The 21,024-nt window shown below is 39.2% G+C and overlaps 1 protein-coding gene across 1 annotated transcript in view; it reads left to right on the top strand.

Annotated features, from left to right (window-relative positions):
- MYOM2 (myomesin 2) overlaps positions 1-21,024 on the top strand; it is a 107,210-nt gene that overhangs the window by 36,279 nt on the left and 49,907 nt on the right. Inside the window, exons 10-16 of the mRNA XM_003411962.3 lie at positions 2,472-2,613; positions 4,237-4,436; positions 5,101-5,157; positions 11,358-11,485; positions 16,245-16,428; positions 18,507-18,681; positions 20,312-20,433. Coding sequence (XP_003412010.1) covers positions 2,472-2,613; positions 4,237-4,436; positions 5,101-5,157; positions 11,358-11,485; positions 16,245-16,428; positions 18,507-18,681; positions 20,312-20,433 — 1,008 coding nt within the window. The remainder of the gene's footprint in view (positions 1-2,471; positions 2,614-4,236; positions 4,437-5,100; positions 5,158-11,357; positions 11,486-16,244; positions 16,429-18,506; positions 18,682-20,311; positions 20,434-21,024) is intronic.

Below are 21,024 nucleotides of genomic sequence, written 5' to 3'. Positions count from 1 at the left end.
AAGAATTGATGCCTTTGAATTGTGGTGTTGGTGAAGAATATTGAATATACCATGGACTGTTAGGAGAATGAACTGGTTCATCTTGGAAGGAATATGGCCAGAATGGTCCTTGAAAGCAAGGGTGTCAAGACTTTGTCTCACATACTTTGGACATGTTATCAGAAGGGACCAGTCCCTGGAGAAGGACATCATGCTTGGTAAAGTAGAGGGTCGATGAAAGAGAGGAAGACCCTCAAGGAGATGGATGGACACAGTGGCTGCAATGATGGGCTCACGCATAGCAAGGATTGGGAGGATGGTGCAGGACTGCACAATGTTTGGTTCTGTCGTACACGGGGTCGTTTTGCGTAGGAACCGACTCGACAGCATCTAACAACAACAACTACAAGATTTATGGAATGCTTATTATCAGGCAACATGTGAACTGTCCTCCTTATATTATCACATTTAATCCTGACAACAGCCCTATGAAGTAGGCTTTATTAATCCTATTTTATCAAAAGAAAAAAGTTCAGAATAATCCAGGCACAGTTTATATCCATATAAATTATATATAATTGTATTATGTAAAATATGTATGTATTTGTAGTATATAAAATTTACATACAGATATATGTACAATTTTGTAAGAAAATATTACTGATTTCATTTTTCAAATGACAGTATTGAGGCTCTTCTCTAAGGTGGAGGAGCCGGGATTTAAGTTTTGTAGGAACCTGGACCTTGAGAGTTTCCATTGCAATGTCGTGGTCCCAGTCTTTGGGCATTGTGTGACTGCTCAGAAGATGGCTCGGTTATGCCTGGTTCAGCACCTATCCAGGGGCCTGTCCCTGTGTCTGCTCCAGGGTGTCCCCACCTTAGCCTCTGGGATTACAGTCAGTCGCCTCTCAAAGGCACAAAACCAGTTGCCAGAGTGTCAGTTTGGACTCATAGCAACCCGAGAAGACAGAGTAGAACTGCCCCATAGGGTTTCCCAGGATTAGCTGGCAGATTCAAACTGCCGACCTTTTGGCTAACAGCCTAGCTCTTAACCACTGTACCCCCTGGGCTTCTCTATGGACCACAGCTGAATCTGTTATTAAGCTATCAAATATTCTATTCTATTCTAGTGTACTAATAACTACATCCTGGGTCTCTGAGTGTTCTGTCTACCTAGACAAATCCCTTCACTCTGGCTCCAGAGCTGTGGTTGCTGTTCATTCTGATTGACTGGGACCTAGTCCTTACCTATTGTTCAACGTTTTGTTTGCCTTTATACCCACCTCCAGCTTCCCAGGCTTATGTGTGATGATAATAATGTTGTTAGTGTATTATTTTTCCACTCCCACACTGGATCAGTTAGATTGGAGGATAAAGGAAAAGGCTATATCATTAGGGAATACTTTATCTTAAAAAAAAAAAAAAGAACAACGTAAAACAAACAAACCAATACATCCTACCTTCCCCACAACCATGAGATAACACAAAGCTGCCAGGCTTTGATTTTAGACACTTTGAGAAAGTTTTACCATTTTTATTAGGTTGGCACTAAAATGTACCTTCCATTCTCTGTGTATGCCTTCTGGCAAGATGTGGCGCTCCATAAAAATGCAATCAATGCGACGTAGCTTAATGGCCTTGCTTATTCAGTACCACCAACAGGAAGAAGATAATGTAAGTATGGCGGAGTCTAACAGTTCTGACGATTTTCCTAAGATTTTGAGAGCAAGAGAAAATATTTGGCTCAATCTCAAGAAATCTTAGCTTTTAATATGCTGAGGAGACTCAAACAAGAAACTACATAACGCTTACACTGCTAAGAATGTATAACGTAGCCATGGTTCCTGAATAAATACATATTTTAGATATGGAAATAAAATGTTCAGTGTATTAACTTTCTAAATAGCTCTGTGGACTTCAGGGCAGCTGTAATTAAAATTTGAAAACAAAACTTAATTGCATTGTGCTTGTAAATAGGCTGTGAAATAAACAAATAGAGTATTGACCCAAACAATTGCTCACAACCTGCAGAAAAATTTTTTGGTAAATCTCAATTATTCTAAGGGTTTTCAAATACAGGAGTATCCAAGATAATATTTCTCAGAGGGTTAAAAGACCAAATTACTAATATCATTTTATCAGTAAATTTTTAACAACATGAAATCAAGAGAAGGTGAGCCGCCATTTTTGATTCAACTTAACAACAACAACAAATTGGCATTTTTTATAGAGGTTTTGATGTTTTGAGTTTTTAAAAATTTTACTCATAAATAGATTTGTCACCAATCTATCATAGTAAAAAAAAAAAATGCCACTTAGATTTAGTAGGTGGATTACTGAGGTTATATATTCAAGCAATTTGATTAAACAGTGGATCAAATCAAGTGCATACAATTTTGAGTTTGAAGAAGCTGTCAGTGAGCTTTAGGAGGACCCCCAAACTTAGAAGTTACTCTGAAACACTCGTCATTTCTATGTTCCCTCTGCCCCAGATGCTGACCCATTGGTCACAGGGGCTCCAGGAGCGCCTATGGATTTGCAGTGCCATGATGCAAACCGAGATTACGTCATCGTGACGTGGAAGCCTCCCAACACAACCATCGAGAGTCCTGTCATTGGCTATTTCATCGACAGGTGAGTGCACCTTGCATTCTTCCAGGGATAGACTCTTTCCTGAAATGAACATTATCGTGGGAAATATACTTGGATATTTTTCTATATGTAAATTCATTTTACCATTTTTGGTTGGATCTAGGTATATATATCTCACAATAAAATATATATATAAGCATACACACACAAACATATATATATATATATATATATAGCACAATAAAATAAAGAGGCTGTTTCAGGAAGATTTACAGTCTGGGAAACCCAGTGGGGCAGTTCTACTCTGTCATATAGGGTCGCAATGAGTCAGAATCTACTCAACAGCAGTCGGTTTGGTTTTTGGTTTAGAGACAGATTTGTAGTGTGCATTGTTCAGGATCTACCTCGAATTACAAAACAAAAACGATTTTCCATTCTCCTGTGACATTTGATAATTTTTCCAACCATGTTTGCAGAAACCACTTCATGTACCTTCTCAGTTAATAATCCACGATCCTCCCCCGCCATTAAAAAAAAAAAAAGGAACAAAGCGTTTTGGGAAGGGGAGGCCGCAGTTTCCTTTCCGCACTCCCTCCTGTCCTTGTAACTTGCAGGTGTTGTTTTATGTTGAGGGTTTTTTTTTTTTTTTTTCTCCTGCCAAACTTTCAGTGTTGGTTAAAACAAAGCATCACATTATGGATCTTAGAACTTTCATGAAGAAGCCTGAATAGTTAGGAGAAACGAGAGAGTTCATTTTTTTCTAAAATACCTATGCAGTTCTGAGGTTGAACACCTCAGAAAGGCTAATTTTATGAACTTGCTCGTTTCTCCTGGGAATTTCACATGAAATTTTTGAACTTAAATTTCCTAACCTGTGAGAAATGGAGGTTCATCTTGTCTGCCTTTCCAGGTTGTTGGTTAAAACTTAGTGTTTTCAAAAAGCTTCAAAATTCAACATGAGAAATGTTCTAGAAGGAAACATCTCAACATTATTTGAAGTACACCGTGAGCCTGCATTTTGATGAGAACTGACAGCAGTGGCTCAACAGAGTGAGAAGTGTGTTTAGGGACGTGGAGTGAGGACCTATTTCATTTTCTGTGCCTTGGCAACAGGTGTGCCAGGGAACTTAGGGACACCCTGCTTTTTTGTGATGTAAGTTGGAAAAAGAACAAAAACTGGTAGATTTAAGATAACTTTCTTAGAAGATTTTGCCTAAATGCATTTGAAAGCAGACGTTGTTATCTAACCCTAAATTGTAAAGGCTCAGCACAAATACATGTTGTTGTTGGTTGCCCTCAACCCCAGATGACAGATTAGAACTTCCTTTTTTTCTTAGGGTTTTCTAGTCTGTAATCTTTACGGAAGTAGATCTCCAGGCCTTTCTCCCTTGCAGGTGCTGGGTGTGTTTGAACCGCCAACCCTTTGGTTAGCAATTGAGCGCTTAACCGTTGTGCCACCTGAGCGTGCGCTCTCTCTCTCTCTCAACATTTCCTGAATAGCTCTGTATATTAGAGTTGATTTATATCACTCTTGGTGTAAATCGATATTCTAAGAGCATAGATTTTACCAATTTGATATATTTTCCCGATTTAATTGTTATATATGTGTGTATATTTATGACACCCATAGCTTTGTTATTCTGTAACTTTTCTTTTTATTTGAAGGTGTGAAGTAGGAACTAACAATTGGGTTCAGTGCAATGATGCCCCAGTCAAAATCTGCAAATACCCGGTGACTGGACTTTTTGAAGGCAGATCATACATATTCCGGGTGCGGGCGGTCAATAGCGCAGGCATTAGCAGACCTTCTAGGGTCTCTGAAGCTGTGGCTGCTCTTGACCCTGTTGACCTGAGAAGGTTACAAGGTAAGTCACTAAAATTTTAAGTCCTGGCTATGACTGGGAAACTTTTGGCTGTTTTATGTGTGATTTGTTCTTTTTCTTTTACTCTCCAACCTTGAACAAGGCTGAGACTGTCCTCAAACGAGGAGCATCGTTCAGCAATATTTCAGGGGCCTCTAACGTCTCCATCATTGTCACTTCAGGAGTGGATACAGCCAGGCCGACACTGCGACTTTAAAACCAGTGTGCTGCACCTTCATAATGCTCTTCTCTGAAATCCACTCAAATTCGTTCAGAATTAGACCTTTAACACATTTTTACTCCACTGATGGTATAATTCCAACACTTAATGAGACTTGAAAGGCCTTGAAACCAAGTCACCCTATTACTGAATATTAATTTCACATGACACAGATTTCTTAATGGGATTGGTCCCTTAATTACGGTTTTAAATGAGCTGCTCTATTTCCCTTACTGGGTTACCTTTTGATTCCACTACAAAGAGCTGAGAAGTGCCAAGTATTGTTAGTACAGGTTCTAAAATATCAACTCTGATTATTCCCGAGTCGTGTGTATGTTATAATTCTAACGTGAAGGTGATTCGGACCTTGCAGACGGTTAGGAAAATGAGTTGTTTCTTTAGGAAATCTTTGGACGTCAAACTGAGCATCAACTCTTCTCTCTGCAGCAGTTCATCTGGAGGGAGATAAAGAAATTGTGACTTATCAGGAGGAAGACCTTGAAGGTAAGTAGCTCTTTGCCATTTGATTTCAGCTGCTGATACCCTAGGGATTTAAGATTATAGTTAGAGAAATAAGAGATGGTGAAAAAAAATCTTCCTCTGGTGGGTACAATCTTTACATGTAAAAATAAAAACTACAAGTCAGGCCTGCAAGCTTAATGTCTATATAAGCTAAATAATAATAATAAAGAAATGAAAATACGAAGTGAGTTTTGCACTGCATTGCTTTTATTTAAAATTCACAAATGTGCTTTTTTGGTTACTTATATAGAAGAAACCAAACTTAAGCTAAGCTTTCACTATTGGGTGCTCTTGGTGTTCACTCCTTACGTACATATTTCATTACTGAAATAGCTTTTTTTTTTTAAGCAAAAATTTTATTCCTCACATTTTAAGTGAAGTAGATTGATTTTGTCCTGTCAAATGTTCCTGGTTTGACAATTTATAGCTCCTTTCTTTATATTTGATTTTGTGAGTACTTCGTCTCCTTAATATTCCTTCCAGAGATAGCTAAGCCAGAAATATTGGTTAAGAAAGAGCATCTAGAATTACTGACCTGAAGTCCAAAGATTTTAGAGAGACATAATTAGAGTCCATAGAGTACAAAAATTGAAAACTTATAAAAAGAAGACTCCAAATCGATTTAGAGCCACTGGTTAAGCAGATAGACTTTTGAGCTCGTCTTTAAAATTACTTTTGTCTTAAATGTCCTTTTCTGAAATAGGCTGCAGATCCTTCCGGGGGAGCTTTGTTGATGAATTTTCATATCTGTAGTGGATATGCCTGAAAATTGTACCCAAAAATTTTATCTTCCACTCCTATGTTTTTCTCTGGTACCTCAAAAAGAAGTTGCGTCCCTGCCCCTCCATAAAAAAAAAAAGTAAAATTCAAGAGGAAGATCTTTAAGGGTTCTGGTGAATTGCACTTTAAGATTTAAAGAATTGTTGTTGTTAGGTGCTGTCGAGTCGTTTCTGACTCAGAGCGACCCTATTATGTACAACAGAATTTCTTGACTGCTGCATCCGTGGGCGTTGACTATGGATCCAAGTAAAACGAAATTCTTGACAACTTCAATCTTTTCTCTGTTTACCGTGATGTTGCTCATTGGTCCAGTTGTGAGGAGTTTTGCTTTCTTGATGTTGAGGTGTAATCCATACTGAAGGCTGTGGCCTTTGATCTTCATCAGTAAGCACTTCAAGTCATCTTCACTTTCAGCAACGAGGATAAGACTTGGTTAACAGCTTGACTTCCAGAAGAAGTCAGAAACCAGGCAAGATGCTTAGTCAGTAAATTATCAAGGAAAATAATTTGGGGAAGGTTGATTGATTTTGACTTTCTAAATAACTGTCTTGTCCACTGTACCCTAACATAGAGCCTGGTGCCTAATAAAGTGTCAATATATTTTTTTTCTAAATGATGCAAACAGATATTTGAATGGATAGTTTCAAATCATGTTGGAAGAGACACTCTTGTAGTAGATCAGTCTGTATAAAACGTGAGATTTTGAGGTGCCAGAGGAAAAGGAAGCTCTTTTTTTTCTTCTCTCGTGGGCATCAGGGAGGAGAGATGTGATCTGGCTTGCCTTGAGTGGGCGTGTAGGAATTCAACCTGCTAAAAATGGCCTGAAACGAGATGTAAGTTGCCACATAAATGTCACACATCTGTGATGAAATTTGCATTATGTAAAGGTCGTTGTGAAAAGTACTGGGGATATGAAATAATATAGCAAACCTTTGAAAGGCAGGAACTATGCCTTTTCGGGGAGACGACCTGTCTATTTATATATAGATATAGATGTCTGGGGATGTAAATAGCCAGTTATGTATTACCAAATGCCAAATAAAGAAATAACATATTTTCAAAGATTTGGTTTTTCAGTGGATGAAATGGAAGTTCACAGAATGAAAGTTCACAGAAGCAATAGTTTTCAGACACAACAATTCTTATTTTCAACTGGAATAAAGTCACGATAACATTTTTCATGTTTGTTCTCTTTCCTTTCTTATCAGAAGGCAGGTTTTCTGGTTCCCTGGGTCTGTGCCTTCATTTTGTGTGATACATCCTTGAACCTCGCAGCATTTTATTCATACTCTGGGAAACATTTTAGAGGCTCTGCTTATGTAGCTGGCTGCCAATGGCAGAGGGTTAGGACACTTGGATGGAAAATTGACTTGAGACATGATACTGTCTGAAGTTCATCCAGACAGGGCTACAGCTCTCTGGTGTGAGGCTTTTCATGCAGTTACTAGGCAATCTCCATGTCTGGAAACAAACTAGGTTAAAAAAAAAATTAGGTACATCGATATAGTGGTTTGAAAAATTAATCTGTCGTTTTAAACTATTAGTCATTTTATAAAGGAGTACCTAATTAAAAGTATCCTTAGGGAGAGGAAGAGATTTTACAATGTTTTTCAACAAAATATTTCTGGGTTCAAAAAACTGCTATGAGGAACTCCTTCCCTTTGCCTGTATCTTTTTCTTCATCCAGGCAGATTTTCCCTTTGTTTTAGCTAGAAAAGAACTGGTACACATGACATTTGTTTTATTGAAAGAGAAGCATTACTTTTTTTGGCTAAAAATGACTTCTCTGATATTTTAGGCTTTTTACTAAGTTTTTCTAATCACTGCAGTCTTGGTTAGCATCTTCTTTCAAACATTTTAATTTTTATCAAATCTTACCTCTTAATATCAGCCAACTTTTCCAGTCTTTCTTGAGTTGCTCCATTGACAAATGGATACACTATTCCTGGGAAGACCAGAATAGCCTCTGGAAAAATAGGATGAGATTGCTTTTATGCTACCAGTCGTATATCTAAGCATTCAATACACTGTCCTGGACAAGGCCATTTGTTGCTAATATGATTAATTAATCATTTGTCCTGAATTCTGCAGTAATCTCTAGTTCTGTGTCCTCTTGAGTTCTGTCTTCTTGGGGTTCTACAAATTCCAGATAAACTTCATGTTTCATTGACTTAGAGAAAAATCTTCTGCGGAGGGCATGGAGGTTGTGGTTCCCTTGGGCTGCTGGAGAGAACCAAACTCCAGACTTGGACTCAGAAGACCTGAACTTGAACCCTAATGTGCCACTTAATAGCTGTGTGATTTTAGGAAAGTACTGTATTTTTATGAACTCATTTGTGCATTTTTTTCTATAATTTATTGTGTTTTTGGTAAAAGTTTACACAGCAAATTAAGTTCCCTTTTAACAATTTCTGTATGTATCGTTCAGTGATATTGCTTACATTAGTCACAATTTGTCAGCATTCTCATTATTTTCATCCTGGTTATTCCATTTCCATTAATCTAGCTTCCCTGAATCTCCTTACCTTCTCATCCTTGCTTTACGGTAATTGTTGACCATTAGGTCTCACATAGACAATTTTTTAAAAGGAGCACAGCATTCATGGGTGATGTTATTTATTCCATGAGCTAATCTGTTTTTAGCCTAAAGGTGACCTCTGGGAGTGGTTTCAGTTCAAAGTTTAAAGGGCGATAGTTTGGGGGCTTCCTCTAGTCTCAACCAATCCAGTAACTTTGGCCTTTTTTAAGAATTTAAGTTTTGTTCTACATTTTTCTCCCATTCTATCTAGGACCATCTATTGTGTCCCAGATCAGAATGGTTGGTAGTGGTAGCCGGGAACCATTTAGTTCTTCTGGTCTCAGGGTAGAAGAGGTGGTGGTTTGTGTAGACTATTAGTCCTGTAGACTTCATCTGTGCATTTTTAAACTGGAGATGCATTTTTAAACTTTGTCCTTATATGGCAAGCATCAAATAAAATAGAGTGTGAAATCATTTTTAAACTAACTGTAATACATTATATGTGTATTAGTCACCCTTTTCATCCAGTATTGGTATGGCCCTTTGGAACAGGGCTTCTGAGAAGTATTGTGATACTGAAGCAGAGGCTAAGGGTAGCATCCCTCACTAACAGCTCTTGGCCTCATATTGAAAAATACCCTGGTATAATAGCATCTTGGAAATCCTGGTGGCGTAGTGGTTAAGAGCTACAGCTGCTAACTGAAAGGTCGGCAGTTCGAATCCACCAGGCGCTCCTTGGAAACTCTATGGGGCAGTGCTACTTTGTCCTATAGGATCCCTATGAGTTGGAATCAACTTGATGGCAACGGGTTTGGTTTTTTGGTTTATAAAAGCATTTGGCCATATCTCGTCTTAATTTGGTTAGTTTTAATTGTTTGTTTTTTTTCTCCCTAAAGGTTCTTCTCTCAGTTCTAAGAGTGTGAGTAATGAATATCATTTTATTTCCTTGGCCCCCTCCTTGGCTCATGGGGCAGTAGTGGCTTAGAAGTAGAATTCTTGCCTTTCCTGCAAGAGGCCTGGGTTCGATTCCTGGCCAGTGCACCTGAAATCCAGTCATCACTAGTCTGTCTGTGGTTTGTTTCTATGATGCTGAATGGGCTTCAGCAGAGCTTTCAGACGACAACGGATTAGGAAGAAAGGCCTGGAGATTTATTCCTGAAAGCCCTATGGGTCTAAACAGTTTGATTCTGCTGTGCATGGAGTTGCTATGAGTCCAGAGCAGACTTGATAGCCGCTAATGACAACAACAAGTCCTTGGCTCATTGGCGCCATTTTGAATCCTATTTTCTTCTGTATTAGGAATTTCCTGTCCGTGGTTGGGAGCATTTGCAAATCTGCAAGGCTCATGCCACTGCCTCACCTAAGATGATGTTGAAAGTTTAAACTAAAGTATCTTACCCTGATTGAGGAGTCCCTGCTGTATAAAATGAATTCTTACTTCTTGCCTTGGCATCAAGTAAAATGTTTTTGACTTCATTTTCTCTGAGCCTAAAAGCTATGTGCCAGGTCTAAAAACAGCAAGGTATTTCAGATCTGAAAGTATGTGAAAGACAATTCTGCTTTCAAGTATTCACACTTTCACACTGCTGTTATTATTTGCCTTGCTTCCTTCTGTTCTCTGGGTTTGCTTCCTGTGTAGTTGGATGTATCTGCAATCAGATGATTCAGTTTTTGGAAGGTCAGTGTATATTATCTGATAAGTTTCCTGTATCTCTTTCTTTAGTATCTTTCTCCTTGGCTCTCTCTAGGTATGAATACAAATACATGGGTTGAGAGTCCCCCGCCCCCATCTGTCTTCTGTCTCTGGCACTTTCCTGGAGACATTGTGACTCCTTGTTTGAAATTCAACCTCCTTGCCAGGAATGATCTTAGATAAGGCCATGGCAGAGTTTATATGCCGTGTTGTCTCTGAAATTTGATGTACTCTGTAACAGCACTCTTATGAAATGAAACTCAATCCTGTTTTATGCTGTTTCCACGTGGCTGTTCAATTCCTTGCATGCAGCTTGAGTCCTGAGGGAGCCACTGGATATTGCGAAGTGCGCAAAGATGGCCTGGGGAAGTTCAAACCATTTTAATCATGTGCTAATCTAATCCGAAGCTCGTGATATTTTGTATTACAATGACAAGAATTGTGGGTCTGGAAAATTTCTACCCCTTATGAAAATATCTTATAAATGCAAAGACAACTCCCACTTGACACCTCACATTGTATTAAAAAAAGACATGTGTCACCTGAACGCCAATATCCTAGTTATTCACAGAAGGCTTAACCACATCATCTTGGAATTTCAGCTATATCGGCCTGGATTACGGCACTCATGAACGTGGTACAGACCTACCGAGGGAGGAACAGACACTGCTTTAGAAACTGATATATAATTTAAATGCTTTGAGGGTATACAGTAAGAAGTGTAACCAGAGAGAGTCCTTGGGGATGGTGAAGTTACATTCTGCGATGCTTCCATATTGCAGAACACGGGTTGTTAATACTTTCTCTGAACAAACTCCCAGTGTAGTCAAAGCTCCATTTCTGGTTAAATGCCCCGTTTCTTTTGGGTAAATCCTTCCCCCTTCTTCCAGCTGTGAAACTATGGAAGATTTCTGGATTACACTGTTTTCTTACAAGCTGATTTTTATTAGAAACAAAAATAAATTGGATGGTCTTTACCAGTACCTTATACTTTGGCTCTGAAAAAAGAGTCCTTGTGGTTTGTTTACTTTCCCGAAATAGAAGTGAGACAAAGCACAGCCCTGATATGGCAGTTCTTTCATACCCAGCAGTGTACCCAAGGGGCAGTGCTCACCAAGATGGGCTGTAGCCAACGCGCTGACCTGGGGCTTAATCTCCGTTTAGCACTCACCAAGTTTATTATTCCTGCAGGCGATGTTGAGATTCCAGGACCTCCCACCAACGTACATGCTTCGGAAATCAGTAAAACATATGTTGTACTCAGCTGGGACCCACCTGTTCCCCGTGGCAAGGAGCCCTTGATGTATTTCATTGAGAAGGTACTGTGTAGCTACGTTTTCCAAGAAAGCAAGTCTCTGCACGATCTCGTCTTCTCTTATTTAATGTGTTTTAAGGAGGAGAAGCTATCAGACCAATTGCTGCAGGCACTTCATTGTTATTATTTAATACCAAGCTGAATGTGGTGAGCTGAACTGGTGAAAAGGATTCCAGACTGGGAATTGGCATTAGGAAACTTGAGTCCTTTGATACCACTCGTGTGCCACTATAAAATGAAGGAATGCAGCCTGATGGATCTAAAAGTTTTCTTCCTGCTAAAACATTACAGACTCTTAAGTTCTGAGGTTTCCAGGAGAAGTTGGGAGGAAGGCCGTATCATTGCTTGCAGTGTTTGTTCGCAAGCCGTGTGGCCACTTGGTGGCGATCTTGGAGAGGAAATTCGTATCAGGTGAGGCTGGGTTAGACTTAGAATCACTGGATCGTTGACCTGAAGACTCTTCTGGCCTGGTAACATATAAAGAAATACATAGTACATTGCAGTACATTGTACTGTACACACACACACACACACACACACACACACACACGCATTTAACCAAAGAAAATGTAAAAATCTATGTCCTTACCATGTTATGCATTCTCTCTTGCTTTAATCCAGCCTGTCGGATTTCATTAAAAATGCTGTTTAAAACGTGTTGCTCTCGAGTGGACTCCATCTTAGAGCAACCCTATAGGACACAGTAGAACTGCCCCATAGAGTTTCCAAGGAGCGCCTGGTGGATTTGAACTGCTGACCTTTTGGTTATCAGCCATAGCCCTTAACCACTACGCCACCAGGGTTTCCAAAAATGCTATTTGGGACCCACTAATTTGATTTCATGACCCACTATTGGATTGTGGGCCATGGTTTGAAAAACTTTAAAGTTGTACCAACCCTGTAACTATGGTTTTGTGATACTAAATTACAGTATAATACGTCATACAACATATACATATATATGACATACTATTTTATGTGATGTAACATATAATACACAGCATATAATACAATTATATAATATAGTACAATTAACTGAGCATAGCAGAAATATAAATGGGAATAAACAAAATATTCCAGACTCCAAAATGTATAATTGCCCTCTGGCTTTCAGCACTTAAATACTTAATTATCTACGTATCTTTGGAAGTATTGCAAGATAAAGTGTTAGGTTACTAATTTTGGCTGATAAAGTATAGTTATTTATGTTATGAGAAGTCCAAATGGCCAGTCCATTCGTGGTGTGTCAGAAGGTGAAAGGTTCTCAGGCCTCTCTTTAGAGGTATCTCCCTAGTCATTTACCACCGATGCCAGAAATATCAAGTATTATTGAAAATAATTTAAAAGAGTCCTACCTGATCAAGTTAGCATGTTCGCAAGGATTTTTTAATTTAACTAACTCCTGTCAGCAGTGGGTGAGCAGCTTCTGTGGGGTGGGTCACCGAGAACACGCGTTTTGATGTGAAGGAATAGGTGTCCAGCGCAGCTTGAGGTCAGTGATTCTGCAAGAGGACCCCGGGAAACATGGGGTAGCATGACCTTCCAGGTGGGGACGGAGCTTAGCTGCCAATAACAGAACAGAAAACATCGCCATGGAGTCGATTCTGACTCATAGCGACCCTATAGGACAGAGTGGAACTGCCCCATAGCGTTTTCAAGGAGCTGCTGGTGGGTTCCAACTGCTGACCTTTTGCTTAGCAGCTGAACTCTTAACCACCGTGCCACCAGGGTTTCCCCGACCTTAGCTACACACACACAAAAACAGTTGTCCTGGAGTGAATTCTGACTCATGGTGATCCCATGTGTGTTACAGTAGAACTGTGCTCCGTGAAGTCCCTGCGTGGTGCGAACAGTTAATGTGCTTGGCTGCTGACTGGAAGGTTGGAGCTTCGAGTCCACCCAAAGGTGCCTCAGAAGAAAGGTTTAGTGATCTAAAGGCTTAGCCGCTGAAAACCCTGTGGAGCACATCAGCTACACAGAAATGGAGTAAATCGATACAGACAAATCGTTTGCCTTGTCGCAATTAGCTTATGCTGGGCAGTACACCCTCAGGGCAGATAAGACGTCTTTGGACTGATTTGATGCCTATCAAGGCCTAAAAAGAACCACGAGAATATATATACAGGTGGTTGCCAACTTACGACGTGGTCCCGTTCCGATGACTGCGCCCGAAGTCAGTTCTGACATAAGTCGAATACCTCATTTTTTTGGTTTTTAGTTTTCATTGTTATTGACTTTTATCGTCAGCATCTTTATAAATCTGATCTTTGTCTCTGGAGAGTGGAAACTTTACATATAAACTTCAGATATATTTTAATACATGCGCACATACAAAAAAAATCCGTACGTGCATAAAAAAGTGGACAACGTTGGCATTTTGTTGGTTGTGGTAATAACTCCACTTGTGGAAGGTTCTGGATCACCTGGATTATCCCTGGGAATACGAATGGTGTTTCTAGTCAGAAAATCAGCGCGAGTTGTCCGGATGTTCTTTGTCACGCGCTGCAACATTGTATGTGGTACATATCACTGATGATAACATGCACAAAAAAAAGAGACAGTCGTAAGTGCGGTTCGTCGTAGCTCCCATATGTCCTGAGCGAGGGACTCCCTGTGTAATTTATTTTGCTCTTCCTTGTTTCTATGTTTTCAGGTGATGTTAGGATCATGCATCAAGTGATATGAACTGCAATTATGTAATTAATAAAATTGATCCTAGTCAGTCTAATACATCACACTTCAGCATGTAGTTTTAAGCATGGATTTTGCTGTATGAGCTGTGTGTTTACAATTACAGATTAAATGATAGCCAAATGCTCTTTTATTCTGTGCAGACACATATATGGCACGTTGGCTAATTCCTTGTATGCAAGGCTTATGGGTTCAGGAGTCTAGCGGCTGATTCTTCCCACCTGGTGTTTTGCTTGTAATTAAGGCAGCAATGCCTTGTTTGGATTCACACGATTCAAAAGGGCGTTGGGACTTAGTTCCCGCCACTGAAGATACGGAGATCTACACACCTTCTTCTAGCCCCTGTTCAAGAGATGTACAACTGATGGCATAACTTTGGCTCTAAACCTCTTCTTTGGCTTTTTGAAGCCAATGCCTTGCATTTTTTTTTTTTCCTTCTCCCTTACTGTCTGCCTTCCTCTAATATGAGGGTCCTTTTCTCTGAGTCCCTGGGTGGCCACTAACTGAAAGGTTGGTGGTTCAAACCTTCTCAGAGATGCTACGGAAGAAATGCCTGGGGAACTGCTTCAGTTAAGATTATAGCCAAGAAAACCCCAATGGAGCAGTTCTCCTCCGTAACACGCGCAGTTGCCATGAGTCAGAATCGACTTGAGGGCAGTGGTTTAGTTGGTTTGTCTCTGATGGAGCCCATCTCACTGCAGAAGGGGGCTTTCATGTTATTCTCCGTTGCCCCTATGTTCTCTTCCTGCCGTCTCCCCAGACGCCCACCACATGTCTAAGACCACTCAGGTCAGTCACGAGCAGGAGAGCAGGTGTGCAAAGAACCAATGGGGGAGCCTCCTCAAATGAGCTCCAGGTTTCATTACAAGAGTGATTTTTTACTTTTGCTAAAATAAGAGAAACATCTCCTTTAAATGTGAATCTAGTTCCTAGAAGCCCATGTTGTTACTTAAAATGTTTTAAAAGTTCTTTTCAGCAGCCTTTTGGCAGGGTCAATGTGCATCCAAATTTTACTCTCTCAGAAATACTTCCAAAAATGGTTTTTACCTTTATAGGAAAAAATATGCCTTCAAAGTTTTTGAAGTTATTATTGATGATAAAAATTAAACAGGCAGCATAAAAAGGTCGGAAAATACAGAGGAGCTATATAGAATGAAATTAAAATCAGCAGTGATTTCATCCTATAAATCACTACTATTGACACATGGTACGTGTACTCATAGTCTTTATAGAGTTTTTAATGTATTTGATATTATATCATATGCAAAATTTGCATTGTGTGTTACATTTAACAAAATAGACAAAATAACACAATTCTTCTCATCTGATTAGAGATCTTTATACAATAACTTAGAAGGCTATGTGTTATTTTAATACATCAATGTATGATGTTTTTAAATCTTACCCTATAGCTAGGTATTTAGATTGCTGTCACTTTGTTACAAATACCTGCAATATAGGACAGAATTTAAACTGAAATAAAAATAGTTTAGTTATGATGGAATTTTATAAATATACTCTAAATTATCTTTAATTTTTTTACAGTTCATTCCATTTTACTATAGCCTATGTATTGATTCCCTTAAGTTTTCTATGGTTTATTTTTCACTTTAATGTAAGCATTTTTATTGGTGAACATTTTAACTTTGGGTGATTATGTATCTACCAAACTGACTCCACTCTTTATAAATTTTAAAAACATTTGTTGATTTCCCAGTGTGTGCAGGACACCATAAAACAAAAACAAAACAAAACTAGGTGTCCTCGAGTCAATACCAACTCATGATGAGCCCAGGTGTACCAGAGCAGAACTGTGCTCCACTGGGTTTTCAATGGCTATGATCTTTTGTAAGTAGATTACCAGGCCTTTCTTCCAAGGTGCATCTGGGTGGATTCAAACCACCAACCTTTTGGTTCGTGTCCAAGTGCTTAACCAATTGTGCCACTCAGGGACAAAACTGACATAACTAAAATATAACTTGAATAGCTAAAATGGAATATTTCCTTCAACACACTTTTAGAGAACGCTAAATTAAAAAAAAAAAAATTGTAAATTCTATTTCTCTTTGTAGTCCGTGGTTGGGAGTGGGAGCTGGCAGCGGGTAAATGCCCAGACGGCCGTGAGATCTCCTCGGTATGCAGTGTTTGATCTCGCTGAAGGGAAGTCTTACGTGTTTCGAGTTTTGTCAGCAAATAAGCATGGCCTGAGTGAACCATCAGAAATGACTCCTCCCATTCAAGCACAGGACACAATTGGTAAGCTATTTCAACAAGGAACTAAAATTCTGGGGCACTGGTGGGTCAGTGGTAGAATTCTCGCCTACTAGGCGGGAGACCTGGGTTGTGTCCTCAGCCAGAGCACATCATGTACAGCCATCACCGTGTCAATGGAGGCTTGCATTTTGCCATGATGCTGAACAGGTTTCAGCCAAGCTTCCAGATTAAGATGACCTCGAACATGAAGATGGTGCAGGACCAGGCAGTGGGAAGTGTTTCATTCCCTGTGCATGGGATCATGAATGGGATTGCCATGAGTTGAGGGTGTGAGGGACAAACTGACAACTTACTCGTGGCTGTTGAGCTGATTCCGATTCATAGCGACCCTACAGGACAGAGTAGAACTGTCCCAGACAGTTTCCAAGGCTGTAATCTTTATGGGAGCAAACTGCCACATCTTTCTCCCATAAATAGACAGCAGCTAACAACAAAACCCCAAATTCAAGATAACATTGCATAAGCACTAAAATATATTAATAAAAAAATTAATATTGCATATGAATTAAAATTCAAGTAGCTTTAAAATTTCATTTTATAAGAGATTAAGAGTTCTACTCCATGTTTTGTTTGTTTTTCAACAGTTCTCAAACATTCTGTCTTCTTTTTACGAAAACAATGTTGTGTCAAATCGATTACAACTAGCAGCCCTATAGGACCGAGTAGAACTGCCCCATAGGGTTTCCAAGGCTGTAACCTTTAAGGAAGCAGACTGCTACATCTTTCTTCTAAGGAGCAGCTGGTGGGTTTGAACCACCAACCTTGCAGTTAGTGGCCAGGCACCTAACCACTGCACCACCAGGTCTTCTTATGAAATCAATAAATGAGTTAAAAATATTTTTAGACAATAGTCATTTAAAAAAAATTCCCAACTCTAAATGCACTAGAGTTTGTTGTCCAGATGGCTTGAAGGTCCCCTCTCTGAAGATTTAAAATACAAATTATAGAAATTCTGTATTGAAATTTCAGTTAGGAATTATAGCAATTAATAAGAGGTCTTCATGAAATACTTTTAAGTCATTGTGATAGAGACATTTTAGTTACGAGGAATTCTGATTTTGAATAACCTCTTTCCCTTCTTCCTTACACCATGTTTTTGTGAGAAAGACATCAAGATAAATAAGATGATAAGCCTTATATTAAGATTCTAATCATAAAGCTACCTCCAGGTCATACTTGCGTTTCAGTCTGATTCTGCCTATGGTCTTACCCTTGTTCACTCATAGTTCTCTGTAGCGAGGACTCACATCCAGGGCTAAGTATGCAAGACCACAAAACTGTAGGTTTCAAGAGACCTTGTTGTCTCTCAGTGTTTCAACCTTTTTTCACTTATGACACATACAGAGGATGATAATAATTGTATGGAACACTGGGGCACGTGGATGGGGTGGTTTGTGACCAGAACACGTTGGCTCTGAGGACCCTACCACATAAAGGGCTGAAGGTAGCCATGACCACAGCCCACCTGTAGCTCATTCAAGGCTCACTAATGGGCTCCAGCCTCAGATGAGAAGCTTTGATAGTCAAATCATGATTTGATTTTGAACCCCCTTACTGATTCTGAGGAATCTTATAGAAATATATTTTATTTCCTTAAAATTGGTAATTTACATTCCAAAAATAGTTATTACCCAGTTAGCCAAAACATCTATGTATCACAATATCTTCTTTAACCTGGTAGAGGTACAGGAGATTTTATTACTGTAATAGTTTTTTTGTTTTTGAGTCAGGATTTAGCAGAGAATTATAAAAAGAGAGGAAATGAGAGTCTAGCAACTTCTGTTTTTTCCCTTCTGGTTATTAGCCCATTGCTTGTTTCCCTATTCCTTTTTCCCTTGTCCAAATTTCACTCAAAGCCCTATACCTGGTTTGCGATTTCCTGTGGAATAATGGGCTTGAAGGTCTCTGGTGTATCTTCCAAAACTTTGATGCAGTGAACTGTATACAAATTACAAGTTGATTTAGCTAGTGACCTAATATACCATGATATGCAATAAATCACTCTTCCTAGTATATATTACTTATTAAGTCTAAGAAATCGTTTTGTCTTCTCTGCAAAGTTGTTCCTTCCGCTCCTGGTCGGGTACTTGCCTCAAGAAATACGAAGACATCGGTTGTGGTGCAATGGGACAGTCCAAAACATGAAGAGGACCTACTGGGTTACTACGTGGACTGCTGCGTCGCAGGAACCAACAACTGGGAACCGTGTAATCATAAGCCCGTTGGTTACAACAGGTAAAGCGCAGCCGTGGCGTGAACACCTCCCACCTTCCCGAGTCCTAGAACTCACTGTGTTGAAATAAACTGTGGCTTTTCTTCAATACGAAATAAAACCAAATGTGATCCACAGTTCTCACACTAGTATGTACTACGGTAGAAAAATATCGGTACCATTTCTGTCTGTAAGCATGAGTTTGCTTTCTTATTCACACGTAAGGGAATCCATAATTTCAAAGTTTTGACAGCTTAAAGTTGACATGTTTTGATAAGCTCGTTATTAAACATTTGACTGAAACAATTTGTCTTTTTACGAACAGTTCCAGACCCTTGGTTTTCCTGATGTAATTAGCATTTAAGACTGGTCTTCAAATGAGCCAGTTAAAACGGCGACTATAAACGGGTTTTTTTATGGTATGGAAGCAGTAGTTTTATTTTTCCTTATTGATTTTTCGAACTTTTGAAATTGCTTTGTTCATTTAACTGACAGCCCCATTCTCTAGCTCTCCAGTTGAGATAGAACCAGCCAGACTACGTTTCTCCCGTGGAGGTGGCAGGGCAAGGAGGGTGCTGGCTGCCCCGTCAGGGGAAACTGAGCAGCTCTGCATTTGCAATTGATTTACTCCAGTCTCATGCTGAGTGTGCAGCGATTGTCTGAGTTCATTAGGCTTTCTCTGCGATACACTTCTTAGGAAAATACAGGCAGCTGTCAGAATCATCATTTGTAGACAGGTTACCAATTATTGCTCAGCTATTTTTCCTCTTAAATCTTTTTTTTTTTTAAATAAACTGGAAAAAAGCTGGAAAAGAAGATGTGTTTGAGGGGAATAACAGATAGATGTTTTTCTCCAGTCCATGGGCAGCAAATAAAGACATATCAGAATACAAAAATTAAATATTATTCTATTGCAGAAATTTTGTAAATGATTAATAAATATTTGTTAAATGAATAAGTAATAATTGCTTGTATTGATTGAACACTTACTGTATGCAAGCAGCTCTGCTGAGCACTTACAATTTCGATTTAACATTTACAAAAAATGCTGCGGGATCAGTATTATTATCTCCATTTCACAGATGGCAAAACAGAGTCTTACAGAGGTTAAAGAACTTGATTAACGACATAAAGTTTGTGTCAAAGCCAGTGTTCAAGCCCAGTCTATCCGACTTCAAAGTCAGCCTTTAACTACTGTATTATAACTTCTTCAATTTTTTAGAACACACTCAGGGTTCTTTTAGATAAGCAGTTGAATATTATTTTATAATAGACCTTTGATTCAATCAAAACTCAGAAAATGCATAAATGAAGGGGGGGGTCAAGGACTGGTGAAGGATTTGCTTCGGTGCTCAGAGGCTGAGGCCCAGCAACTGGCAACCCACATCTGGAAGGTGAACTTGCTTCTGCTCCTGTTATAACTGGGTGTTGCTATCTGACATTTTGGCCTTTGATGTTGATTCGAATTAATTCAGTAAAATGGAAAACAAAAGAGGGAAGTATGGCCCACACATGTAACTCACTCAGAAAGTCAACCTTGTTTTAGTCCAAGTGAATTTTTTTTTACAGCTTTCAGAATGATTTCTACTTCTGCTGCAGGAGGAATAAAAAATTGCTCATTGGAACCATGACCCTGATTCATGTTTTTCTCAGGTTCATTGTACATGGCTTAACGACTGGAGAGCAATACGTCTTCCGAGTGAAAGCAGTTAATGCCGTTGGGACGAGTGAAAATTCACAGGAGTCTGACATCATAAAAGTCCAGGCTGCCCTCAGTAAGTAATTCATAGGCTATTCAGCTCCAATTTTTAGTTCTCCAGTACATTTTAATTTCTGCACGAATAAACATTTATGATGCCATTTGGAATTTTACCAGAAGAAAAAAGTTGATGGAAATTGTTGAAAAGAGAACATGCAATTCTGTTGGAACCTCTCATCAACTGGAAATGCCAGTGTGAGAAGTAGAAATGATAATATGCTAATAGAATGCAAATTAAAAATAGAAAATAGTATTAGAGGTCGAATTTGTTTCCAAACACCTGTACCCACATTAAAATATATGTTATAGGGTATGACGTTTTCTTTTGAAGATGTGTGCTGAAGTAGAACAACATCAATGGCCTTGTTAGCTACGCTTAGTTTAAGAAGGAGCCCTGGTGGCATAGTAGTTAAGAGCTTGACTGCAAACCAAGAAGTTGGCTGTTCCAATCCATCATCCACTCCTCGGAAACCTTACAGGGCAGTTCTATTCTGACCTATAGGGCCAATATGAATCGGAATCGACTCAACGTTAATGGGTAGTTCAAGAAATTTCACTAAATTATTTCTGAGAATTAAAAATGCGTATGTAACTTGTGGCTTTGTTC

This window comes from Loxodonta africana, chromosome 12 (genome assembly GCF_030014295.1).
Source record: "Loxodonta africana isolate mLoxAfr1 chromosome 12, mLoxAfr1.hap2, whole genome shotgun sequence".
NCBI classification, from domain to species: Eukaryota; Metazoa; Chordata; class Mammalia; order Proboscidea; family Elephantidae; genus Loxodonta; species Loxodonta africana.
Note: the sequence above shows the minus strand (reverse complement) of the source record. Positions and strands in the feature narration are given on the sequence as shown.